General features: G+C 48.7%; 1 protein-coding gene across 2 annotated transcripts in view; it reads left to right on the forward strand.

Annotated features, from left to right (window-relative positions):
* The window catches only part of Ranbp10 (RAN binding protein 10), a 58,177-nt gene extending 36,388 nt beyond the window's left edge, over window positions 1-21,789 (forward strand). Inside the window, exons 4-14 of one of the 2 annotated variants that reach the window (XM_052167257.1) lie at window positions 3,244-3,411; window positions 8,295-8,317; window positions 10,280-10,464; window positions 14,083-14,195; window positions 15,577-15,685; window positions 15,784-15,932; window positions 16,105-16,309; window positions 17,084-17,205; window positions 17,606-17,751; window positions 17,963-18,074; window positions 18,416-21,789. In XM_052167257.1, coding sequence (XP_052023217.1) covers window positions 3,244-3,411; window positions 8,295-8,317; window positions 10,280-10,464; window positions 14,083-14,195; window positions 15,577-15,685; window positions 15,784-15,932; window positions 16,105-16,309; window positions 17,084-17,205; window positions 17,606-17,751; window positions 17,963-18,074; window positions 18,416-18,546 — 1,463 coding nt within the window. In that variant the 3' untranslated portion in view covers window positions 18,547-21,789. The remainder of the gene's footprint in view (window positions 1-3,243; window positions 3,412-8,294; window positions 8,318-10,279; window positions 10,465-14,082; window positions 14,196-15,576; window positions 15,686-15,783; window positions 15,933-16,104; window positions 16,310-17,083; window positions 17,206-17,605; window positions 17,752-17,962; window positions 18,075-18,415) is intronic. The other variant, XM_052167258.1, reaches the window with a different exon arrangement.
* Window positions 21,790-23,408: the final 1,619 nt, after the last annotated feature.

The following is a 23,408-nucleotide window of genomic DNA, read 5'->3' on the forward strand; positions in this document are numbered from 1 at the left end:
CCCTGAAGGAAAGTCAGCTGAGAGAACTCAGGAATCCTGAGTCCTGGCACTCCCCACAGAGTCTCTCACTCTGCATGGTATGTGGGGATGCCAAACCAACGAACCATTTCCTCAGCCCACCTGTACTCATGTATTGGGGCTTCCTATTTTGATGATGAGTCAGGGGAAGTGGGTGGCACTGGGGTTCCTAGACTGGGCACATGGAACCTCCTGGGCTGAGCTTGGCTTGCCTCTCCTCTGTGGTACTGGCATCTGGTAGGCACTTGGTTGTGGGGGTAGTTTGTCCTTTGGCTTGTCTGATAGAGCGTCAGTGTGATCAGTTCTCTTTGAGAGGAACAATACCTAATTTCCTCCGAGAAGGAGGAATGGTGGCAACGTCCTGTCAGAGAGTTGTCCCCATTTATACAGCCCAGCCTTCTTTCTGAACCAGAGCTACCTGGATGCAATTCCCTGCAGAGCCGACCCAGGCAATAGTGCCCACCTGTCCTCTCATGACCCTGTGTCCTGCTGTCCTTTGAAGCAGCTGGCTCTAGCCCTGGTTTTGTTTTGTTTTGTAGCTGGGCACCAAACCCAGAACCAAACCCAGTAGGTTTTGAGCATGCAAAGCAAGCAGTCTGCCAATGACCTTCATGTCTGTGGTCTCTTTTATTTTATTTTTTAAGATTTTATTATTTATTTAATGTATGTGAGTACACTGTTACTATCTTCAGGCATACCAGAAGAGGGCATCGGATCCCATTACAGATGGTTGTGAGCCACCATGTGGTTGCTGGGAATTGAACTCAGGACCTCTGGAAGAGCAGCCAGTGCTCTTAACTCCTGAGCCATCTCTCCAGCCCCATGTCTGTGGTCTTACAATGGGAATAGCAAATCTCATTAGCAGACACATAACGAACTTTATACCAGGCTCATCCTGAGAAGGAGTGTGCATGCTGTTAGCTTTAGGGCCTAATTGGGGAAGAGGAGAGGGTGCTAGGTAGGAGGGGCTTACTCAGGCATGGTTATTGGTCCCCTAAATAGGAAGGGGGAACTTAGCACCATAGATGACTCTCAAGTGTCTAGGGACAGCACACTCTCTGTCTTGTTTGTTTGTTTGTGAGGAGTAGAGAACCACAGGAACAGAGCTGTTTGTTAGAGCAGAGTCGTCTGCCGGGTGGTTGGAGGTCTCTTTGTCCAAGTGCAAAAGTAACTTCATTGCCAGTCTCTGTGTGGAACCTCATGTGCACTAGACAGGCACTCTGTCACTGAGCTACATCTTCAGTCCTAATAGACATTCCTGAGTACCTACATGAGCCCTATATCCAGTAGTACAGACAGATACGGTTCCTTTAGTCTGAAAACCTTGACTACATTAAGGAAGAGAACCTTTCTCTAACCAGCGTGGACTACTGAACTCTGGAAAGGTGATCAGGCGCCAGGGCTCAGGTACCCACGTGTTCCTCAGGGCTCCTTGTGTTTCTCGCCTCTGCTTATTAACTTTAGGCTCCTAAACTGACTTTCTTTAAGAGGTTAGAACAGTGGCTGAAAGGAACTTTGAGAGCTGCTGTTCTTATAGCTACCTGTGGAAAGCTGTTTCTCAGATGGGCTGATTGTCTTTCCTTCACCCAAACTTCTGTCCCTCTGATCCTCTTGGCAAGTAGAACTCTGCTCAAAAGTGTATTAGTGTTTGCCTGAATATATGGTGCCTGTGCACCACATGCATGCAGTACCCATGGAGCCCAGAAGAGGGCATTGGAACTCCCGGAACTGGAATTACACAGATGGTTGTGAGCTGCCATGTGGGTACTGGAAATTGAACCCAAGCTCTGGAAGAGCAGCCAGTGTTCTTAACTGATGAGCTGTCTCTAGTTTCTCCCAGGTATATCTTGCTTACGTGTTTACTTACATATTATGCCTTCACTATTCTATATCACCCTTTGAAAACTCCATGGGGTAGGCTTTTATTAGTTATTCAGTGGTAAAGGGGACAGCACCTTTCTTACCAGAAGGGAAGGTCTCATGCTAGCTAGCCATGAACCATCCTGTTGTTACAGCTGCTATTCCTAAGGAAAAACACATTCTGGATATTTTAAATATTTATTTTTATTTTATGTATGTAGATATTTGCCTACATGTTTATGTGTGTCGTGTGTGTGTGGGGTGGGTGGGGGGGTGGGGGGGTGCGTGCGTGAGTGCATGCGTGCATGCGCGTGGGTGAGTGCGTGCGTGCCTGCGTGGCCCGGGAGAGGAAATCAGTAATTAAGTGCTCTCAACCACTGAGTCATCTCCTCAGCGTCTGATTTTGTTGTTGTTTGAGACAGTGTTACACTGTATAGCCAGCCTGGCTCCACTGACCTGTCTGCTGGGATTTAAGGCTTGCACTACTACACTTGCAACATTCTGTTGTCTTGGTGGTAACACAATCCTCCCTCCCTCCCTATCCCCCCATCCCTCCCTCTCCCTCTCCCTCTCTCATACACATTTGTTAATTTGAACTGTGCTGCTAAAGTGGAAGAGGAGCTGTATGTCAGTCGTGTTGTATGCTTCGTACAAGTGACACTGCATTGAATCTCCACACAAAAAGAAAATCAGTACAAAGGAAGGATTTTGTCAGGTGTGGTAGAACACACCTATAAATCTCTTGAGTAAGAGGTTGGAGCCAGCCTAGGCAGTTTAGGCTTTATCTTAAATAAATGTATTAAAAGAATTAGTGCAGCTAAGTGGCAAAGCACCTGCTTAGCATTTCCAAGACCGTGGGTTTGATTTCTAGAACCATAAAAAAGGAAAGAATACAATATTCCCCAGTTAAAATACATACACATATTTTTAACCACTGGTCAAGCTGGAATCCTAGCACTTGTGAGATACGATCAGGAGGATCAGAAGTTCATGACCAGCCTCAGTACCATAGTGAGTTTGTGGCTTTTGTGAACTTCTAGAGATTCTGTCTGAAAAACAAAAACATTGTAACACCCCACTGGTGTAGATCTCCTCAGTCCTGGCCTACTTCTTCTGAGGCTTCTCTTTTGTGTGTTTTCTAGTGAGTCTCTTTCAGAGCCCCTCAGCTCCTCAGAGGTGATGGTTTGGTGGGCTCGCTATCAAAATGTGTGTAATTCAGCAAGACCATGTCTGTAGGTAGCTCTGTGAAAGCCCACACTCCTGCGTGCTGGCTAAGGCGGGCAGAGAATCTGGGAGTATAACTGAAACCTTCAGAGCCTTCTAGCAAGTACTTAATGTCAGCTATTGCCGCTCTCTTCCCCACAGGTTGGGACAAACATTCCTATGGTTACCATGGCGATGATGGGCATTCCTTCTGCTCCTCGGGGACAGGCCAGCCTTATGGTCCCACATTCACCACAGGGGATGTGATCGGCTGTTGTGTCAACCTCATCAATGGTACCTGCTTCTACACCAAGAATGGCCACAGCCTTGGTAGGTGCATGAGAGGCGTTGAAGGTCTGGCCCTGGCAGCCACCTTGGTTGCTGAGAAGTAGTATCATGGAGCGTCTGCAGAGCTCTCTGGGCAACTACGGGCATTTCCAGCTATTGGGACCCTTTCATGTGGATGGAAGGCAACAGGGAGTGCCTGTTAGTAACCTGTCCCTTCAGCAGCATTTGTTGTGTAAGTCCAGGGTGGTTACTGAGGGTGCAGGAATATTCTGATCCTGATCCTGGCTTGGCTTGTCTGTTGTACCTGATGGAGAAGTCTGAGGCTCTGACTGTAGTAATCAGTGATTAGGGTTTGACTGCCTATAACCTGGCCCAGAGTTTGGCCAGTTCTTCTGATAGTTGGGATACTGAAGGTAACAGTGAGGGCTGTCAGACAGAACGTAACCAGGAAGGAGTCAGATCGGGACAGATTTCTGACCTGTTCATGGTTAGCATGAAGCAGTGTTGACAGAGTTGGAAATAAAAGACCAGAGAGAAATGGAAGGATGGGATGGAGAAAGGACCAGGAGAAAGGCGGGTTTCCTGAGGTTAACTCTGGAGTAATGGCGAGGAAGGGGAGGGAGCAGAGGTCCAGCAGGATAGAGGGACGGCGCACCTGTGAGAAGAGAAGCTGGATGGTGTGGTGTGAACAGTGAGGAGCACAGCGGAGGGCGCAGGGAGGAGGGATGGGCTCCTTGAGTGGACCTGTTCTCTACAGCAGGAGTTGAAGGCCATCCTTAGCTATATGAGTTGCAGGCCAGTCTAGACTATCAGAGCACTTTAAAAACAAAACGAGGACTAGGGGAAGAGAGAGAAAGCAAGTCAGAGTTGGCATGTGCCTGAAATCCCACCATTCAGGAGCTGAGGCAGGAAGGTCTGTGTGAGGTAACGGCCAGCAACTGGCCTGTGACTCCCACATATGCTGTGGTATATGCTGTCCCTAGTCACATAATAACTACATAATATATGAGATAAAATCAATTAATTAAAATTTAAAACATATGATAAACTTCAGAGAGAGGGACTTTGACTATTCTGGTGCCTTGTCCTACAAGGCACTGACTGGTATATGGCCAAACTGTTCCAATTTAGTCCCTAGCTGCTGGGCTTGACTGCCTTACAAAGGTCTCTACTCTAGCCACAGCCTGCTTCTTCCAAGGAGAGGTCCAGCAGTATCTTACTAACCAGGCCCCCAAGCTTTGCAGAGATGAAAACTGGGTACCCTGCTTCTAGCTGGCTTTGTGGGCAGTAAATATCTGGCTACTGTTCCCACAACTTGTGTGGCTTTTCTAGGAGGTGAGCCAGCACAGAATCAAGAGTTGAGGGAATTAGGTTTGCTCTTGGCTGGGATGAGAGCAGCTAAGAGCCAGTGTATCAGTAGGGTCAGTAGGGTAGTTTGTATACTGCAGCCCAGAGCAAGCAGGGAAGGACAGAAAAATTGGTGATTGAGAAATGTCACAGGGAGAAATCCCCCTGGTGCATATCTAGAGAAATTCCCAAGACTGACTGGCACTAGTTGCAGTTGCTGGCAAGATCTCAAGAAGGTTCTTCACTCCCCATTCTGTTCCTGACTGGCTATTTCTTCACTGTGGGTATCCCTGCTGCTAAGGGCTCTTGTATTTGCTTAGCGTAGATCCTTTTACCTGCCCATCACAGCAGGCTCACACCCCTTTAGCCTGTCCACATGATGCGTATACAGCATGTTCGTTATGGAATATAAGATTTGGGAAATAACTGCTGTACTTAGAGTAGCTGTATATTAATGTCTCCTTTAGGCCCTATAGATATGTGTTAGGACCACCAAAGTGCCACAAATTCCTTGCTGGCCAGCTCCTGCTGGCATTTTGTATTCATCTGTCCAGTGAATGCTTTTTATGGGCCCTGTACAAAGACCTCCACATGCTTAAACTTTATGTACATTGCCTAATTTTTTTCTAATCTTTCAAAAAAATTTTCAGTCTTGTTTATTTTTTAATATTTGATATTTCTAACTTGGGTTAACTCAAAGTATGAGAAACAAGTTGACTAATGAAGATAGTCAACATATTAGAAGAGGAAAAGGTCAAGATTTGAGCTTGCTCAGGTAGGCGCCAACCAGTAAGAACCTGTTGTGTGAATTTGGAGATGGAGTCCACTGTTAGAGCATTTGCCCTAGCTTCTTCAGGAGTCTAAGTTCAATCCTTAGAACAATAAAACAATGCAAAATAAACACAAAAGGCCAAAGAATCAGTTTACCCTGTATTACTCCCACCCCCAAGCTCCATCTGGTAGCACAGGCTATAATCCCAACTTCTTGAGGGCAGGGGCTTTAAAAGCTCAGAGCCAGCTAGGGCATCTTAAGAAAAATGAACAATAAGAATAAGAAATGAAAAGAGGGCTGGAGATAGTAGCCATTGGTAGAGCACGGCTTGCATCCCTAATACTGGGGGTGGGGAGGGGTGAACTTGAATATGAGCTTGAGGCCCTTGTTTTACCATCTGGTTCATGAATGTATTGTTGAGACCTTACTGAAAGATAAATAGGTCATGCCCTTTGTGTGTTCTAGATCATGAAATTTCATGACGTTCAATTGATAAATGAATCTTCCATGTCATGTGCCAACTTATCACTACTAATAGGCTTCAGACTCTAGTCCTGTCCACGTAGGGAAGTAGAATGACATGTCCTGTCTCTGGCTGCCCTGGTCCTTTTCTTTGTCAGCACTCAAGCCTTATGTCCATCATTCAGTATTTTCAGTTATTCATCATACACCATCTCTCATGGTGAATTTACGGGATCTCAGGTGAATCCGCTGGCTTACAGCCGTTTGCCCAGTCCTCTTACCTAATCCAGCTCCTACAAGGCCTCAACAGATACTTGATAAATGAATGAGTAAATAGAGAAAGGTCGAGCCCTGCTCTCTGGTCAACAAGTGGCCTGTGTGCTTGTAGATTCTTCTTCCTGTGGTTCAGTACTGACTCACATGGTCTTCTGTTCTCAGCTTCAGGGCCCCAGGCCCTGTTTGGTGCAGGATTCTTCTCACCAGCAAGCCTAGCTATCTTTTTGTTTGTTTGCTTTAAGCCTGGCTTTCTTGTTTCCTAGCCTTTCATCCTGTGTGTCTACCCAGATCTTCGTACCACAGTAGCCTTGTGGAGGCTTGTAGGGCCTCCTCGTGGAGCAGTGCTGCCTCTACAGTGCAGTATAGATTGTATATTATAGTGTGAGGAGAGTGGTTTCTCTCATTGTCCTGGAAGCCCTTCAAGGACTTGTTCCTGGTGCCATCATGGGGCAGAGTTGGGCAGGTCTGAGTGGGACAACCTCTCCCAGAGCATGCCAGGTTTTTCACTGTGTAGCCCAACAGCAGTCAGCGTGTACCCAGACCACACGGTGTATCAAAAACAGCTTTCATGGCCCTTCCCATCCTCCTCGTGAGGTAAAGGGTTCTTCAGGTGGGCTAGACCACTTTGGGTAACTTGCCAAGAGTTACGTGGCAGTAACTGATAAAGCTGGAACTCCCTTCTTTTAAGGTCCTGTGAGCTTCTTCTTAAGCCTGGGAGAAAGTAGCACCTTGGATCCTCCGAGATCTATAAGGGTAGTTCTCCAGCAGACTACACTGTGTGAGGGTCTTCTAACGCTGTGACCCTGACCCTATTTGTGAGGCTCACAAGTGGACTCAGGCCATTGGAGTGTAAGGTTTTTGACTTTGACTCCTTGAAGAGTAAAGTAGCCAACTTGTACCTAGACCTAGCAAAGAATGTGTCATCTGTCTTCTCCTTGGGTTTTAGTCCATGAAACAGTGTTAGGAATAGCATACACTTTGTAAGGCTGTGCTCAGACTTCACCTGTGCTGTGTCACTAAGTTCTGTTGCCTGCCAGATGAGGGTTCAGGAAGTCCTTTGGGAGCTTCAAGGAGTCATTACTTTGTATACCCCTAATGCTAGAAGCCAAGGAGTTCTCACATGATAAAAGACTTTATTAAAAAAGTGATCTGCGGGAAAAAAAAAAAAAAAAACTCAAGCCGGGCGTGGTGGCGCACACCTGTAATCCCTGCACTTGGGAAGCAGAGGCAGGTGGATTTCTGAGTTCGAGGCCAGCCTGGTCTACAGAGTGAATTCCAGGACAGCCAGGACTACACAGAGAAACCCTGTCTCAAAAAACGGGAAAAAAAAAAAAAGCGATCTGTGAGGCTCCCTTGGCTCCTCACACTCTGATGTCCAACTTCTGTGAATATTGCTCAGGTCTGCTTGTATTTGGGGTTATGTGGCCCCCACCTTACTGCAGCTCATCTGAAGTCTAGAGATACATTCCCCACTCCTAACAGGAGGGCTGGGGATGCACAGGCCATTGTCAGACAGATCCTGGATAACAAGGCACCTCTGAGAACTTGGAACTCTTGGGGTCTGACGATGGGCAGCATTAATCTGTCATCTCGGAGTGTTGGACTAGGCCTGTGCAGAACTACCACTGCCAGCATCTCAGGGACCAGAGGCAGCTGCTCTAGCCTCTGAGGGTCTTTTCTTTGTCTGGGAGGATGAGCACAGTGCCTATTACAAGGAATTGACATGATCAGTGCATCGGGTAATGGATGATAAGGGTGAGAGCACATAGTAGGCTTCTAGACAGACATGTTAGAGATCAAGAGGCTTGAATAGCCAGCCAAGAGGTATCACTTGGCTTAGTTCATTTTAGCAGATATTCTTTGAAAAGGTGGAAAAACTATAGGCAATTAATTACCTAAGGTCCTGGTTTTCCTTTGGCTTAGATTACCCAGCCAGAGGAAGGCCCAGGCCTACAGCTGCCAGTCCCTAGTCCCCTTGTGCATGCCTCACTGCCATTTGCGCCTTGAGTCTGCAGATCAGTAGAGACCAGGGGCATCTCTGTCTAATGACTGCCCTTTCCTCCCACAGGTATCGCCTTCACGGATCTCCCGGTGAGTACTATAAATAATGGGTCTTCCTCCTCCTGGGCTGTTGAGGGCTGCCGGGTGGGTGGTGGTGCCTGCAGGAGCAGGGTGTGGAGTCTGACCCTTTCCCCAAGCAGGGATGTGTGGTGTGCTGCCAGCTTGAGGGTGCCAGTAAGGGTTACCTGCTGGCCGTCCTCTCTTCAGCAGCAAGGCCTGGTCTTCCTCCACGTCTCTTAGCAGGTGACAGAAATTTGTGGCATTTTCTAAGGCAGTTGTGGGTGGGGGTAAAGGGGCGGTGGTGGAAGAGGGTAACTCCATGGGACAGGCTGATCTGAATGAACTGTCTGTGAATCCAGCCAGTGGGCTGGGTGCGGCATACAGGGATTGCCCCTGAACTTGTAGGAATCTGGCTGGTCCTTATGCATGCCCATCAGAGATCTCCGAGGAAAGTCATCGCCCCTGGAAACCTAGAGTGCTACCATTCAGGGTTCCCTGAGCCTGGGATATGAGTTTGTAGGCTTCTCTCTTCTTAGAAAAGGATGGAACTTCCTATCAGCTTGGTCTGGGATTCAGCCCCACCTTCTCTGAGTTTACTGAGTGGTACAGCCATTATCACATGCAGAACCTTCACCCAAAATGCTGGGAGCCTGGCATGAGTCTTTTTGCCCTAGTTCTAAAATGGAGAAGTTTGCTGACTTTGGTGGCTGTTTTAGGATCCTGGGTATCCCACCATGCCCCAGGAAGTGTATTCGTGATCTGAGGGGCCTCTGAATCTTAACTGCAGTACCCACAGTCATGTTTGAACTTCCTGTCTACGTATCAGAATCCTTCCTTCATACCTGGAACCCCCAGAAAGGGGCTGTTGTCCTAGGCAAAGGGAGCAGACTCAGAAGAATTCTGACTCTGGCTGGGGAAGCATCTAGGTATGGAGACATGATGTGAAATGAACCGCTGTGAGTGTGGGCAGTGTGTTGTCAGGTGCTGGAGAGATTGGGAAATGTCCCTGGGCTTGGCCTGTGCTGTGGAAGATGGGAGAAAAAGAATGGAAGCAGAGAGAGAGTGTAGGTTTTGACCTTGTGGTGAGCTGAAACCCATGTGCTCAAAACCGTGTGTGTTACTTATGAGTGCCTGTTGCCTGAAGAGTGGAAGGTGGAGAGGGCCCTGGGGAGCTGAGCAGGGTGGCAGTGCACACCTGGGTCCCAGCCCTTGGGAGGCGGGGCCGAGAGGCTAGTAGTTCAGGGTAACTTCAGCTACATCCAGACAAAGGCCACGTGAGACCTTTTTTTGTTTTGTTTTGTTTTTCTTTTTTAAAAAAGATTATACAGGCATTCCTGGGGAAAAAAAGGTTTTTAGTGGCATGGGGAGGAGATGGGTGAAGATTTGGGTGGTGGCATGGCCTCGCTAAAGTGGGTCATGGGAAGTGGACAGCAAAAGCAGAGCATTCCATAAATCACTGCAGAGTGAGCCTCTCACAGGGAGAGGGCAGCCTCTCCATTCCCAGCTCCAGAAGCAGCTCACCAAATCTTTGCCTGTCCTCATCAGTGTCCCTCCTCCCAAGTCATCCCATCCCCTCATGTACTCCTTTTTTGGTAGCCGAGGGGTCCTTGGCCCTGTATCTCTTCCCAGAAATCATAAATCATACCTAGCACATTTTTATCAGTGCAGATGTAGGACATGCAGCCCTGTCTGCTGCTGTGTACCTTGGCTGAGTCCTGTCAGGGTTCGCAGACCCTGGGAGACAGTGGCCTTTACTGCACAACACAGGAGACTTTCCATGTGGGCCTCACTTGCTTTTCTTTTTCTTCTCCCCCAAGCGTTTGGGTGTAATTTTCTGCTAGTGAGGTAGACTAAATGTGATTGGTCCCTACTGCTCCTGCCATGCGAGTCTCTTCCATCCTAGTGTTGCCTGGCAAGAGACATGGAAGTGAAGAGAAGCCCCACAGCCCTGCCGCCCGCAGGGGCCTGACTGATATCCATTCTTCTCCTCAGGCCAACCTCTACCCCACCGTAGGCCTACAGACCCCCGGGGAGATTGTGGATGCCAACTTTGGGCAGCAGCCCTTCCTGTTCGACATTGAGGACTATATGCGGGAGTGGCGTGCCAAAGTCCAAGGCACGGTGCATGGCTTTCCCATCAGTGCCCGGCTTGGCGAGTGGCAGGCGGTGCTGCAGAAGTGAGTGTTCTCCTCCCTCCCCCAGGCTCACGTATACAGACTGTGCAATACTGCACCGCTGCTGACAGTTCAGTTCCCAGCACCCATGTCAGGTGGCTCCTAACCACTTGTAAGTCCAGCTCCAGAGGCTCAGAGGCACTAGCCTCTTGAGGCACCTGCTCTCACATGTACAACCCACATATGGGACTGCATACATACATATAATTCAAAATCATGACAATTAAAAGACCCTTCCCCTCAGCCAGCTCACAGAACTGTTTTTTGTTTGTTTGTAAGATCACCAGCACAGGCTAGGCGTAGTGGCACACACCTTTAATCCTAGCACTTGGGAAGTAGAGGCAAGCAGATATCTGTGAGTTTAGGGCCAGCCTCATCTACAGTAGTAAGTTACAGGACAGTCAGGGTCATGTTTTTAAAAATGCCACTACCAACAACAAAAGTGAATAACTAGTTTAAAAAAATCACCAGCGCAGCTGTATTCCTTCCCAGGGCTACTCTGTAGCAGTTCTAGAACTACTGTATTCTTCTATGGACACTTTTTTTCTGCTATAAAAATCCATATTGCTAAAAATAAAAAAAAAGAAAAAAGAAAGAAAAGTTAGTCTCAATAAAAAAAAAACACACACACAAAAAAAAAACCATATTGCTGCTAAACATGGTGGTACATGCCTTTATTCCCAGCAGTCAGGAGGCAGTGGCAGGTTCGACACTAGCCTGGTCTACAGAACAAGTTCCAGGACAGCCAGGATTAGTACGTAGAAAACCCCTGTCTCAAAAAGCCATTTAAAAAAATAATCTGCATTGCAAGGCTTTGGCTTGAGGTCACTTTACAGGGTCAAGTATCCCTGTGTAAGTATCCCGCTAAGTATCCCTGTATCCGTGGAGTGGTATCAGGGAAAGAGTGGCTCAAGCTAGCGTGTGCTCCTTGGTGAGTTACTCTCTAAACTGCCGTGGAAGGCAGTGCTGCTGGGACTCCAGCAGGAGGGCACCTGTTAGACGGTGGGTGTTAGCTTGGCCCCCAAGAGTAGAGAAGGGTCTGGCTTCTCCTAACCCCGATCATTGTTCTGCAGAGGCCATGAGGGGCCAGGAGTAGGCATGCAAAACACACTGGGTGCTCTTCAGTCTCAGTCAGCTCAGCCCCCACTCCAACTCCACCCTTTCACCATTGACTTTACCTTTCTTTTGAACCCAGGGCTTTACATATGCTAGGAAAAGACTCTCACTGAGCCATATCTCGAGGATTCAGCCTTCCTTTCTTGGGGGATTGATACTAAAGCAGCCTTGAGGAAAGGGTGGAGGTACAGATAGCAAGACCCTTGTTGGGGAGGACAGCATAGCCCCTCTGGCTCCCAGCCTAGCAGGTGAGAACTGCTTCCTTGAGGGCCACAACAATGCCATTCCCCACAGTATGTTTTCCGGTTGGCAGGAGAAGAAGTGGAGTTACTTTCAGGGTCTGGGCTCAACACATGGAAGTTTTTTGTTTATATGTATGTATCCACGTGCCTGTATGTGTCCTATGCAGCATTTGCTAAAACCTGCGTATAATTTGTGTCCTGTTATTTCGCATAATTTTATAAATATTGGAAATGGCTGGGTTATCTTGGAGATGGATTTGTCACAAGCTTTATGTCTGGCTGGCTCCCCTGGTGAGACTCGGGTGTTGTTATCCTCCAGCCCCTTCCCTCCCCTCCTCCTGCTTCCCTCTCCTCCCCTCTCTGTGATAGCAATAGAACACAGATGTTCGTACATGCTAGGCAACCACGGTGCTGCTGACCTGAATCCCCAGTCCCTATTTCTTTTGCAGGCATAGGTAACACTTTCATAATAAGGACATTTATATATATCACATTGCTTTCTGGGGCTAGAGAGATGGCTCACCGGTTAAGAGTACTTGCTGCTCTTGTAGAGGACCAGGTTTGGTCCCCAGAATCCACATGACAGCTTACGACAGTTGTAACTCCAGTTCCAGAGCATACAACACTCTCTTCTTTACTTTGCGGGCCCCAGTCTTACACACCAGCCATACACACAGTGCATATGCTTACATGCAGGCAAATGTTCAAAATACGAAACAAAAAGGAAGAAGGGCCTAAAGTTTACTTTGGTGTCCTCCAAAGTAGTGTTCTTAACTTAAACTGTGCTTATTTTGTTAGAAACTTATTTATTTTTCTTTTTTATGTATTAGTGTTTTGCCTGTAGGTATGTATGTGTACTGTGCGTGTGCCTGGTACTTGTGGAGACCAGAAGAGGGCATCAGATCCCCTGGATCTGGAGTTGCCCCAGATGAGCCATGGTGGACTATGAGCCACCATATGAGAGCTGCAAACCAAATCCAGGTCCGCTGCAAGAGCACCACGTACTGTTAAACCACTGAGCCATCGCTCCAGCCCCAAGGAAAAGACATTTCAGAATTATCAATATTCATATGGACTCATCTGAACATTTTTTTCAAAAATGATAATAAGTTACTTTCCAAGAGTATAATATTTTTGTCTAAAATTAAAACTTTATTAGAAAACTGACACCAAAATAACATAGGAGTATAATATTTTTTAAAAGAGTATATTCTGTAATAAAAGGTTGCATTTGTTTTCAGTTCATGCCAAGTATTTTGTTTATACTATCTCATTGATCCCTTAAAACATAAGCCAGCCAGCCGCATGTGTACATCCTTAGAACATTCTCCCCTTATCTGTCCACACAGGTCACGAGCACATCTTTGTACACATGCATGTACATGTACACATGTGCATACACACATACAGCATTCATTACGCCGCCAGCTTTAGTGGGGTTAAACTGATGTTGTTCATTATGCCCTTCCACAAAGACTATGTTCCTTTTAACTGTGAGGTGTCTCTTCCCAGCAAAACCCACCTGCTATCTGGAATTCTTGCACCTTTGGTACATGGTATATTATGAAGTCGATTTTGCCCATATTCCTCCTATTCCTCTAGAGCAGTGGTTCTCAATCTTCCTAATGCTGCAATCCTGTAATATGCTCCTCAGGTAATATGCTGACCCTCAACCATAAGATTATTTCCTTGCTACTTCAAACTGTATTTTTGCTACTGTTACAAATCATAATGTAAATATCTGATATGCAGCTTATCTGATAGGCGACCCCCAAAGGGGTTGTGACCCAGGGTACAGAACCACGATGCTAGAGCCAGTGCTACCAAATAGCAGGCTCACTGGAGACACAGATACTTACAGCTAGTACAGAGAGCCCCAGAGTACCACCCCGCTTTTCTGACCATTTAGTAATTCTGTCAAGTGTGGCTGTGTCAGGCATCCTCTGTATCCTGGCAGCTGCCAGCACTGCCTGGCTAGTTGCCATTTTAGGTGGCCCTGGGTGAGCTCATTGACTAGATCTGGACTTGCTGCAGTCTACCAGAAGACAGCCTATAAGCTTGAGGGCAACATATCCCAGAGAGCTGTAGCTACTCCTGTGACCTGTAAGTGCACAGAGGAAAGTTCTTATTTTCTTTACCCCTTCCAGGTCACACTGAGGTATGTGTAGGGAGACCTCTTGGGGATATATGTAGTCTGTCCCCTCCAGTGCTCCATGAGAAATGTGGGTCTTGAGTGTTACCTTGAGCTCTTCTTTTTTTCTAGCATGGTCTCGTCTTACCTGGTGCATCATGGGTATTGTGCCACAGCCACAGCTTTTGCCCGAATGACTGAAACCCCGATTCAGGAAGAGCAGGCATCCATAAAGAACAGACAAAGTAAGGTTAATGTTTCTCTCCTCATACCTCCTTACCTGCCCCGAATCTGTAGCTCCTTCCTGGTTAGTCCGTCAAGAATACAGCCTAACCTTATCCGTACCATTCTGGAGACCAACTTGTTGGCTTCAGTCCCTGCTCCTGTCCTTCATTCAAGATAAAACCGACACAGGGCAGCCAGTGACCTCAGAAGGTCTTAGAGCAGCCCCCCCTAACACACTTTGGAAATCAAGTGCAGGCCTGAGCCTGTAATCGTACAATCCTGTTCCTCCATGTCTGTCTCCTCTCCCTGTCCCCTAAGTCCCAGATTCTACTTGGCCTCCTATCTGTGATCACCCAAAGGAGTTCTTGTTTGTACTACACTGCTCTGCCGTTGCTGTTGCCGTTGCATACTCAGGTTTAACCGCCCTGCCTGTTTGTAGCCAAAGAGAGGACTCCGTGCTCAGACGGTGAAGGGTGCTCTGTGACTGCTGCTGTGCTAGCTCGGTGCTCCCTACCTCCTGTCCTTCACTCTGCAGATAACCAATTCTTTCTTGACCAGAGGCAGCTCTCCTAGTATTCTATATGTTTGGAACATTTTAATGGAAGTAGGGGGGGAGGTAGGTAGAGACCAGAACCCACACAGTTTAAGATAAGAGGAGAGGACAATATAGGTGCCTGGATATGTGCATATAAATTAATGTGAGTGCCTGCCTTTGTGTCTCTGAGCCCATCATCTCTGTGTCTGTGTCTGTGTCTGTGCATGTGCATGTGTCTTCCTAGACAAGCTGTGCTCAACCAGATAGATGGAAAGGTGTCCTATTCTTGGGATCTATAAACGAGAGAGCCTCAGGCCTAGAATCACAAGATGCACCAGGTCCTCAGACAAGAGTGAGAAGGCACTAGTATGATGCTGATGGCCAGAGAGATGCCATCGTTAGAGATGCCAGTGTGAGGTAGGCTGCCTCTTCTCCCAGTAGAGAGCACACTACAGCATTTATAGACTGTAGAGATGTGGACCCTAGCCCTAGCCAGTGCACACTCCTATGAGGCCTGGAGAGAGAACCATCTAAAGAGGCATCCTCAGGCTGTCCCAGGATGCCTTCCCTCACTAGTTGCCTGACTGCCTGTGCCCTGCGGGAGTGGACTTCCAGACTCACCTCCAACCTCTGGGCTGTGAGCTCTTCTTGTTCTCCCCTCAGTTCTAAACCAGCCTCTGCCATGGTGCTGGACAGGCGTATTCTCTCAGCCTTCTCTGTGAGCTTCTCCAACCAGCAGGATGCCAAGAGCCAGCCCACCTGACTTCTGTCTGGCCCCTGCCTTCAGTCAGGCCACAACCCAGATTTGGGGCCAGGGATATAGAGGCAATCTCAGCCCTCACTCAGAGCCATGTGCTTCTCTACAGAAATCCAGAAGCTGGTGCTGGAAGGCCGGGTGGGTGAAGCCATTGAGACAACCCAGCGCTTCTATCCTGGGCTGCTGGAGCATAACCCCAACCTGCTCTTCATGCTCAAGTAAGTCAGGTTTACGGTTCCGAGCCTGGCTCTCAGCTTGCACCCAGAGCCCACGGCGTGGGCACGGCCAGAGCATCAGTGCTCTGCTCCCCTCACAGGTGTCGGCAGTTCGTGGAGATGGTGAATGGCGCCGACAGTGAGGTCCGCAGCCTGAGCTCCCGAAGCCCCAAGTCCCAGGACAGCTACCCTGGCTCCCCCAGCCTCAGCCCTCGCCATGGCCCCAGTAGTTCCCACATACACAGCACAGGTCAGCCATTCTCCAGAGTTCTCTGGGGGAGCTGGTGTGGGGAGAGTGGCCGTCCCACATACCTTTCCTTGTGGGCTCAGAACTGGCAGCTGATCGGGTGGAGGGAAGGGGCTGCTCAGGCTCTCCCTGAGGCTCCACTTCTGACCCCTTCTCTGACCACCTGGCCTCTTAGGAGCAGACAGTCCCAGCTGCAGCAATGGCGTCGCCTCCACCAAGAACAAACAGAACCACAGTAAATACCCCGCACCCAGCTCCTCCTCCTCGTCCTCATCCTCCTCGTCCTCCTCTTCCCCGTCCTCCGTCAATTACTCCGAGTCCAACTCAACAGACTCTACCAAGTCCCAGCCCCACAGCAGTACCAGTAACCAGGAGACCAGGTGCCTGTCTTGCTCCTCTCTCTGCATTCCGCTTCTGTTCTGTGCCTGCTGGACCCACCTCTGTTCTTTTAAATGCTGCCTCTGCCCTCTACCCTCACCTCTGTCGTAGGTCTGTGGCTGGATTGCAGCCTGCTGACAGGTCAGGCCAAACACTTGGTTCTGGCTTTTGTCCCATTTGAGATGTAGCTGTCAGCTTTCTTGGCTTTGATTTTGTCTGGAGTTGCGGCCCTGCCAGACTTGAACCTGATGGCCTCCTCCCAGGAGGCCTCCTCCCAGGAGACTGGGCCTATCAGAATATCAAGGGTCTACAGTTAAGGAGTTTTGTGGAATCAGGCTCATGGACAGCCATGTGAACTGGCCTGTAGACTGCAGCTCCAGATAGCATTCATCAGGTCCTAGGCATGCTGAGAAGCTGACCTCGGCCTGGGTCCCAGCCAAGGCCACAGAGATACCCAGTCAGTTCTGTTGGTAGGGATGAGAGGGATACATTGAAGATAAATATCACCTCAGAGGAGAGCCAGTGAGAAGAGTCACAGGGGCAGCTTTGACACAAGAATGGGAATCATGTAACAGGCACCTGGACATCACCATAGTAGGGCCAAGTGTTGAGACCTAGGAAGCCTGGGCTGTTCTTTCACATTCCTGGCAGTCCTTCAGTTTGATGCCGTTATAGGACCCGTTATGGTCTCTCAGGTAAACACCGTCAGTTTACCTGAAGCAATGGTCAGCAAAACCTCAAGGAGGCCCAACTTGTGTCTCAACCCTGCCCCACAGTGACAGCGAGATGGAGATGGAGGCGGAGCACTACCCCAATGGTGTGCTGGAAAGCGTATCCACACGCGTCGTCAATGGGGCCTGTAAGCACGACGACCTACAGACAGATGAGTCCAGCATGGGTAAGTGGGATGACCCAGCTCCTGCGTCCCTTGAGAGGGCAGTGTATAGTCCTAAGGCCCACATCCTCTGAGGAGGGGCTAAGATGGCAGGCTCTGGCAGCTTGAAAAACTCTAGCTTTACTGAGTCTGCCACGGTCTTAGTCATTTCTGGATGCATCCTTAAGGTGGATTCCATTGCATAGAAAGGTGCATTCCTGCTGCCAAGACCAGAGCCCTGCAAGGCTAAAGGGGGCTCAAGGATGTGGGTCTCATTAGCACCATGCACTTGCGAAGGGTGGGCAGGGAGGTTCCAAGTCTTGCTCTGATCTACTTGCCAGGCACACAGGCTTCACTCGCTCTGGAGCTTGCCTGCCTTTCAGAAGCTGTAGCTTAATGGGGTCCTTGCACCCTCTGTGTGCAGACGATGGGCATCCACGGCGACAGCTCTGCGGGGGCAACCAGGCCGCCACAGAAAGGATCATCCTGTTTGGCCGAGAGTTGCAGGCACTGAGCGAGCAGCTGGGCCGAGAGTATGGCAAGAACTTGGCCCACACGGAGATGCTGCAGGTACCAGACACGCTATGCCAGGCTCTGGGAACACCTGAGGGCAGGAGGAATGGGCCTGAATGGGCGCCAGTCACGGCAGCAGTGGAATGTGGGGGGGGCTAACTCCGTAGCCCGGTATATTGAGCTCTCCCTGGGTCCCATGCCATATTCTGAAGCTACGGGACTATGGAGTGTGCTGCATTCCCCGCCTCACAGGTGCTCTGTCCCTTAGGATGCCTTTAGCCTGCTAGCATACTCAGACCCCTGGAGCTGCCCAGTTGGTCATCAGCTTGATCCCATCCAGAGGGAGCCTGTGTGTGCTGCTCTCAACAGCGCCATCTTAGGTGAGTGCGTCTAATTAAGGTAAAAGCTAACCCACGGGTGTGACGTGGCATAGACTCTCGGAGCTCCTCGGTTTTTAGAACTACTCCGAACCCTAACCTCCCTTTGCCCAGCTGAGGTCATTGACTGCTTGTTCGTGCTGTGTGCCAGGCTGGCTTCCTTGCTCTAGAGGAAGCCAAGGTCCTCAGGTTCCTGTCATGAAAGCAGGTCCATGGCCTGGTGACCAGGACACTCTTCCCAGAGTTTGCTCCATAGCTTTAATTCCACCTTCCGTCTTTAGGAATTTTGACCTGTGCCCAAGTCCTTGGCTCAGAATTGACTGTACCTTGTAATATCTCCACAGAGTCTCAGAACCTGCCAAAGCAGCCTCCTCTGATGCTCGCCCTGGGCCAGGCCTCTGAATGTCTACGGCTCATGGCCCGAGCAGGCCTGGGTTCCTGCTCCTTCGCCAGAGTCGATGACTACTTGCACTAGCAGACCTTCTCGCTGGCTCTGTCTAGCCTCCCTCAGCCCCAAGGCTGGAGCGGCCCTGCCCTCCATAGGCATCTGGTACAGAGACCTGGAAGCCATGGGCAGAGTCCACTCTTCCTACCTGGCCGGTCCATCCTCCTTCCCTTCTATCCTCCCTCCTTCCCTGTCCTCTCCTCCTTGTCCCCTTCCACGTGCAGCGGCCTGTGACTCAGTATTGGCTGGTTACTCATGTAGTAGCTTCTCCTTTAAAGGAGATTTTGTTTTGAGGAGAGGTTGGGTTTTTTTGTTTTTGATTTTGTTTTTTTAACTTTTTCGCTCCTGACTGAGCCACCAGTGTTTATCTCGGGAGAGTTTGTGCTGAGCTGGTTTCTGCTAATTTAGTAATGGAGCCTATCCAGGTTGATGATAGCTTATTATTTTCATAAGTAAAAAACAAACAAATGAGATTATATATATATATATAAATATATATTAAAAAAAAGACACAGTATTTATCGTAGCACTAGTGGTCCAGCACCTCTTGGGTGAGGCTGTCCAGACACCATGTGTTTTTATTTGAGTCCAGCTCATTAAAAAAGAATCATCTCTTATCACTTCAATCAAGTGATTTGTTTATTTTAGGCTCCCCTTTTGTTGAGCCTCAGGTTCAGCTGCTGCCCAGGAAATATGGGTTTTGGGGAAGGCTGCTTGGTGAGCAAGGTCAGACTCAACTGTTGTGCAGCATCCCAAGAGGTGTGGCTCTCTAGGCCCCCTATAGGTAAACAAAACAACTGCAGGTTCAGGGATTCAAGGAAGTGAGGCGGGCCAGGGGCACATAGCAAAGCAAGGGAACACAGGGTCCGTAGCCAGCATTCTGTCTACCGCTCTACCCTGCCTCTCACTGCCTGCCTTGCCCCTCTCTCCCATCTCAATGCCTGCCTTCCCTTGTTAAGATGGCCAAATAATTCATTACTCTCAGTTGATTGCCTGGAAACTACCTGCCTTCAACCCAAGAGCTGCTGTGTGCCAGGCTGCCAAGAGGAAGCCATTCCCAAGACAGAGGCCCTTAAGGACAGGGCTGCTTTCTTCCTGCCCGAGTCTTCACCATCACTGCCCAACTCTGATGGGATGGATGCTGTCTGTGGAGAAGTTGGTACCTCATGGAGGCTGATTCTTGGACCACTGGTCCCAGAGCGAATGGACTCCTTGACTTCCTGATCCCAATTTTCCTACAGCTAAGGAAGGCCTCTCCCTACGGCTTGGCCCCAGTGACTCTTAGGAAGGGGAGACTCCATGGGCCTTACAAATGTCCCACCAGCTGTTTCACACGGATCCTCACAGCTACTGGAACAACAGCAACAACAAAACCCACTATCACAGGGCTGAGCTGCTGCCAGGACACGGGTAGGCCACCTGTGGAGGGGACTGTCTGCCAAGGCAGAAGAGGGTCTCTGCGGAGGACACCTAGAGGGCCGGATTTTACCTGCTCCACAGTGGGTGAAAAGCCTAGGTAACCTCTGCAAAGCTTAGGGTCGCCTGCGGCAGAGCCACAGTGAGTGTCCAGTCTCCATCTGCATCTGGGCAGGGTAAGCTTTTGTTCTCACGGTGGGCACAGAAATCAGGGGTAAGGCTCGAGATGTTCCGTGCCCACCAGGCCTCACAAGGCCCACAACTGGACAAAATTGAGTTAGACCATCTGTCAGTGAGGAACTAGGGCCCTGACTGAGATCTCCCAAAATTTTGCTTTAGGGGCTAGGCCTACAGGCTACTATGTTTTCTTGGTTCCTGTCAGTCTTACATAGTAGTTTGTTAGGAGATCTTGTCCTGTGCAAAGGAAATTTCATCCTGTCCAAGGCTAGAACACCCAAGTTCCAAACTCAGGTTGGAAATATCAGGCTGTTAATAATGGACGGGCCTTACATTTAGAAATGAAAATCAGAGGCATTTGCAGAAAAGTGGAACTTAGAAAACCTTTCCACAAGTCCTCTCCTTTTACAGTAAAAGAAACAGGTTCAGGAAGTTAAGTGACTTGACCAAAGCCACACAGCAAATAGTGGCAGAGCCAGGACTAACTATTCCTGTGGGCTACACAGTCCTGTCTAGACCTAAAGCAAAATGGCAAATGAGCTTTGTAAGGGGTGAGGTTGGCATGAGTTCAGCAGTGCCTGAGCAGCTGGCGCCTTTAGGGGTGTGATGGGTGGGGATGGGTGCTGAGACATGGGTTGTGGAGTGGCTGAGAGGGCCTTGGACGGCTCGGGACTGCTGTGTGCTGCACTGGGTTGTGTGTCCGCCTGGCTCGCACTCAGTACCCATGGCCACCTCCCCATTTTCTGTGCCTTATCTCACTGTTTCAGCTGAGTCCAAGTTGTTTACTCTGTTCCTCTCCAGAGAGGCTTTCTGTCCTAGTTGGACAGCTCACTTTGGGGACATAAGCCTTTGTCCCACAAGCTGTGGGGAGGGCCAAAATCAAGCCGCTGGAGCCAGTTCTTAGTCCAGTCCTGCTGCCAGAGGAGACCCGGATGCCCTCCCAATCCTACTAGCCCGTTTCAGGAACCTGGAGTGGGGAGTAGTCCCTGGAAGAAGCTTAGTAAAGGGCTGGACCTGACCCTGCTGTGCAAAAGGAGGACCTGGCTGGGTTGGGCTGTCCAGTCTTGAGGTGGCAGCATTTCCCAACTCACCTTCCCTTTGAGGCACAGATGGTAGCTCCTTGCAGAGCAAGGGCCAAGTCGGCAGATGACTCAAAGTCACTCCCCCATCCCTTCCTCCGAGGGTCTGGCTAGGTGCAGACTGGGTGGGTGCAAGGAAGGCATCACAAGGTAAAGGCGTAGGAACTGCCTGGCTACCTAGCACCTTCCCAGTCCTTAAGCACAAAGATGAGGCAGAGGACTGTTGGGGCTGAACGTTCCTTTGGTTGCTCACAACTCAGGTATGCATGTCATTAGGCAGCTGGACAGCAGAGCCCTGCTTCACCACCAATCACAGGCATTTGGACCTGTGGCCAGATGGTGGCTTCTGGCTGTCCCGTGCCCACTCTTTGCATAGGTTCCCTCCATTGTCACCTACAGCTGAAGCAGGCATCCTCCACTTGTGCACACTGGTTCTGCCTTTGTCCTTGCAAGTTGATGTTCGGCATTAGCATGAAACTTGTGGTGTGAGAGGGTTGACAGAATTCCAACACAAGCATCCTAGTAAATTGTACTTGAGATGAAAAGATTCCTGTTGTATTTTGACAGAATTATTTTTATTAAAATACACATCCATGAGCAATGTGTCTGTTGTTCAGAATCTTACTTGGGGTTGAGGGGTGGGGGTGGGGCTACCTCTTAGGACCTCAAGGACTTTTGAAATGCCAACTTTCAACTATGCAAGACTCCAAAAGGGACAGAGACTTTAGCTTGTTCTCTCTTGAAATAGTTCTCAGACATGGAAAACAACAAATTCAACTTCAGAAATGTGGACTATGATATCTTTTTTTTTCCCTCCAAAAATGAAATAAGGCTCAGGCCCAACTGACAGATCTACACAAACCTGGCACCTAAGGCTCCAGGGTCATAGCGGGATAAGGGGCAGGAAAATTGAAGAGCCGGAGCAACAGGAAGGAGGTTTGCTGTGAGAGTTCATCTAGAACTGTCACAAGTTATACCTATGAAGTCTCATCAACATGGCTGTGTAAACAGGACCTGAATCACCAATTGAAGGGGGAGCTCTCATGAAGCCTTTGACAAAGAACTACAGGCAACTAAGGAATGCTGAGAACAGAAGACATCATTTTATTTTTTTTTTTAAGATTTATTTATTATATGTAAGTATACTGTAGCTGTCTTCAGACACTCCAGAAGAGGGCATCAGATCTCATTATAGATGGTTGTGAGCCACCATGTAGTTGCTGAGATTTGAATTCAGGACCTTCGGAAGAGCAGTTGGTGCCATGGAGCCATCTCACCAGCCCCAAGAAATCATTTTCTTCAGAGAAGAGTCCCCACATTTGTCATCCAAGTGGCCAGCCCTGACTCATACACATAGACTAACACGCATGCAAACCAACAGTAAATAGAGGCCATTGATACTGAGAGAATGGGTGCATGGAAAAAATTGGAGGGAAAAAACTTTGTCATTAAATATTTAAAACAGCCAGGCAGTGGTGGCACATGTCTTTAATCCCAGCAATTGGGAAGCAGAGGCAGGCAGATTTCTGAGTTCGAAGCCAGCCTGGTCTTCAGAGTGAGTTCCAGGACAGCCAGGGCTACACAGAGAAACCCTGGCTCAAAATAAATAAATAAATAAATAAATTTAAAAAAACCATAGTATTGGGGCTGGGTGTGATGGTGCACATCTTTAGTCCTAGCACTAAGAGGCAAGCAGAACTCTGGAGTTCAAGGCTAGTCTACAAAGTGAGTTCCAGGCAGGCCAGAACTATGTGGTTGAGATCCTGTGTCAGTGTGGGTCTGGAAAGATGGTTCAGTGGTTTGAGAAAGAACACTTGCTGCTCTTCAGTTCCCAGCACACAGGTGGCTAACACCACCTCTGGCCTCCCATGCACCTGCACTCAGTACATACATACATCCACATTCAGACACACAAACTTACACATAAAGTGATAAAAACATCTTTAAAGGAATAAAAGGATATAGTATGTTCTTGGTGTTCATAGGAAATAGACATTGCGTTTTCTTTTAGATACCAAATTTGCTGGCGTTTACATACCTCATATAATACTTCAGGTGCACATTTTAAAACTTTGTGTAGTGTGTGTGTGTGTGTCCATGTATTCACATACAGAGTACCAGGGACTGTTGAGTATCTTCCTCAATTTTACTCCACAATTTTTTTTTTTTTGGTTTTTCGAGTACTCCACATTTTTTAAAGACTTATTTTTTACTATTTTT

The sequence above is a fragment of the Apodemus sylvaticus genome, chromosome 21 (genome assembly GCF_947179515.1).
Source record: "Apodemus sylvaticus chromosome 21, mApoSyl1.1, whole genome shotgun sequence".
Classification (NCBI taxonomy): Eukaryota; Metazoa; Chordata; class Mammalia; order Rodentia; family Muridae; genus Apodemus; species Apodemus sylvaticus.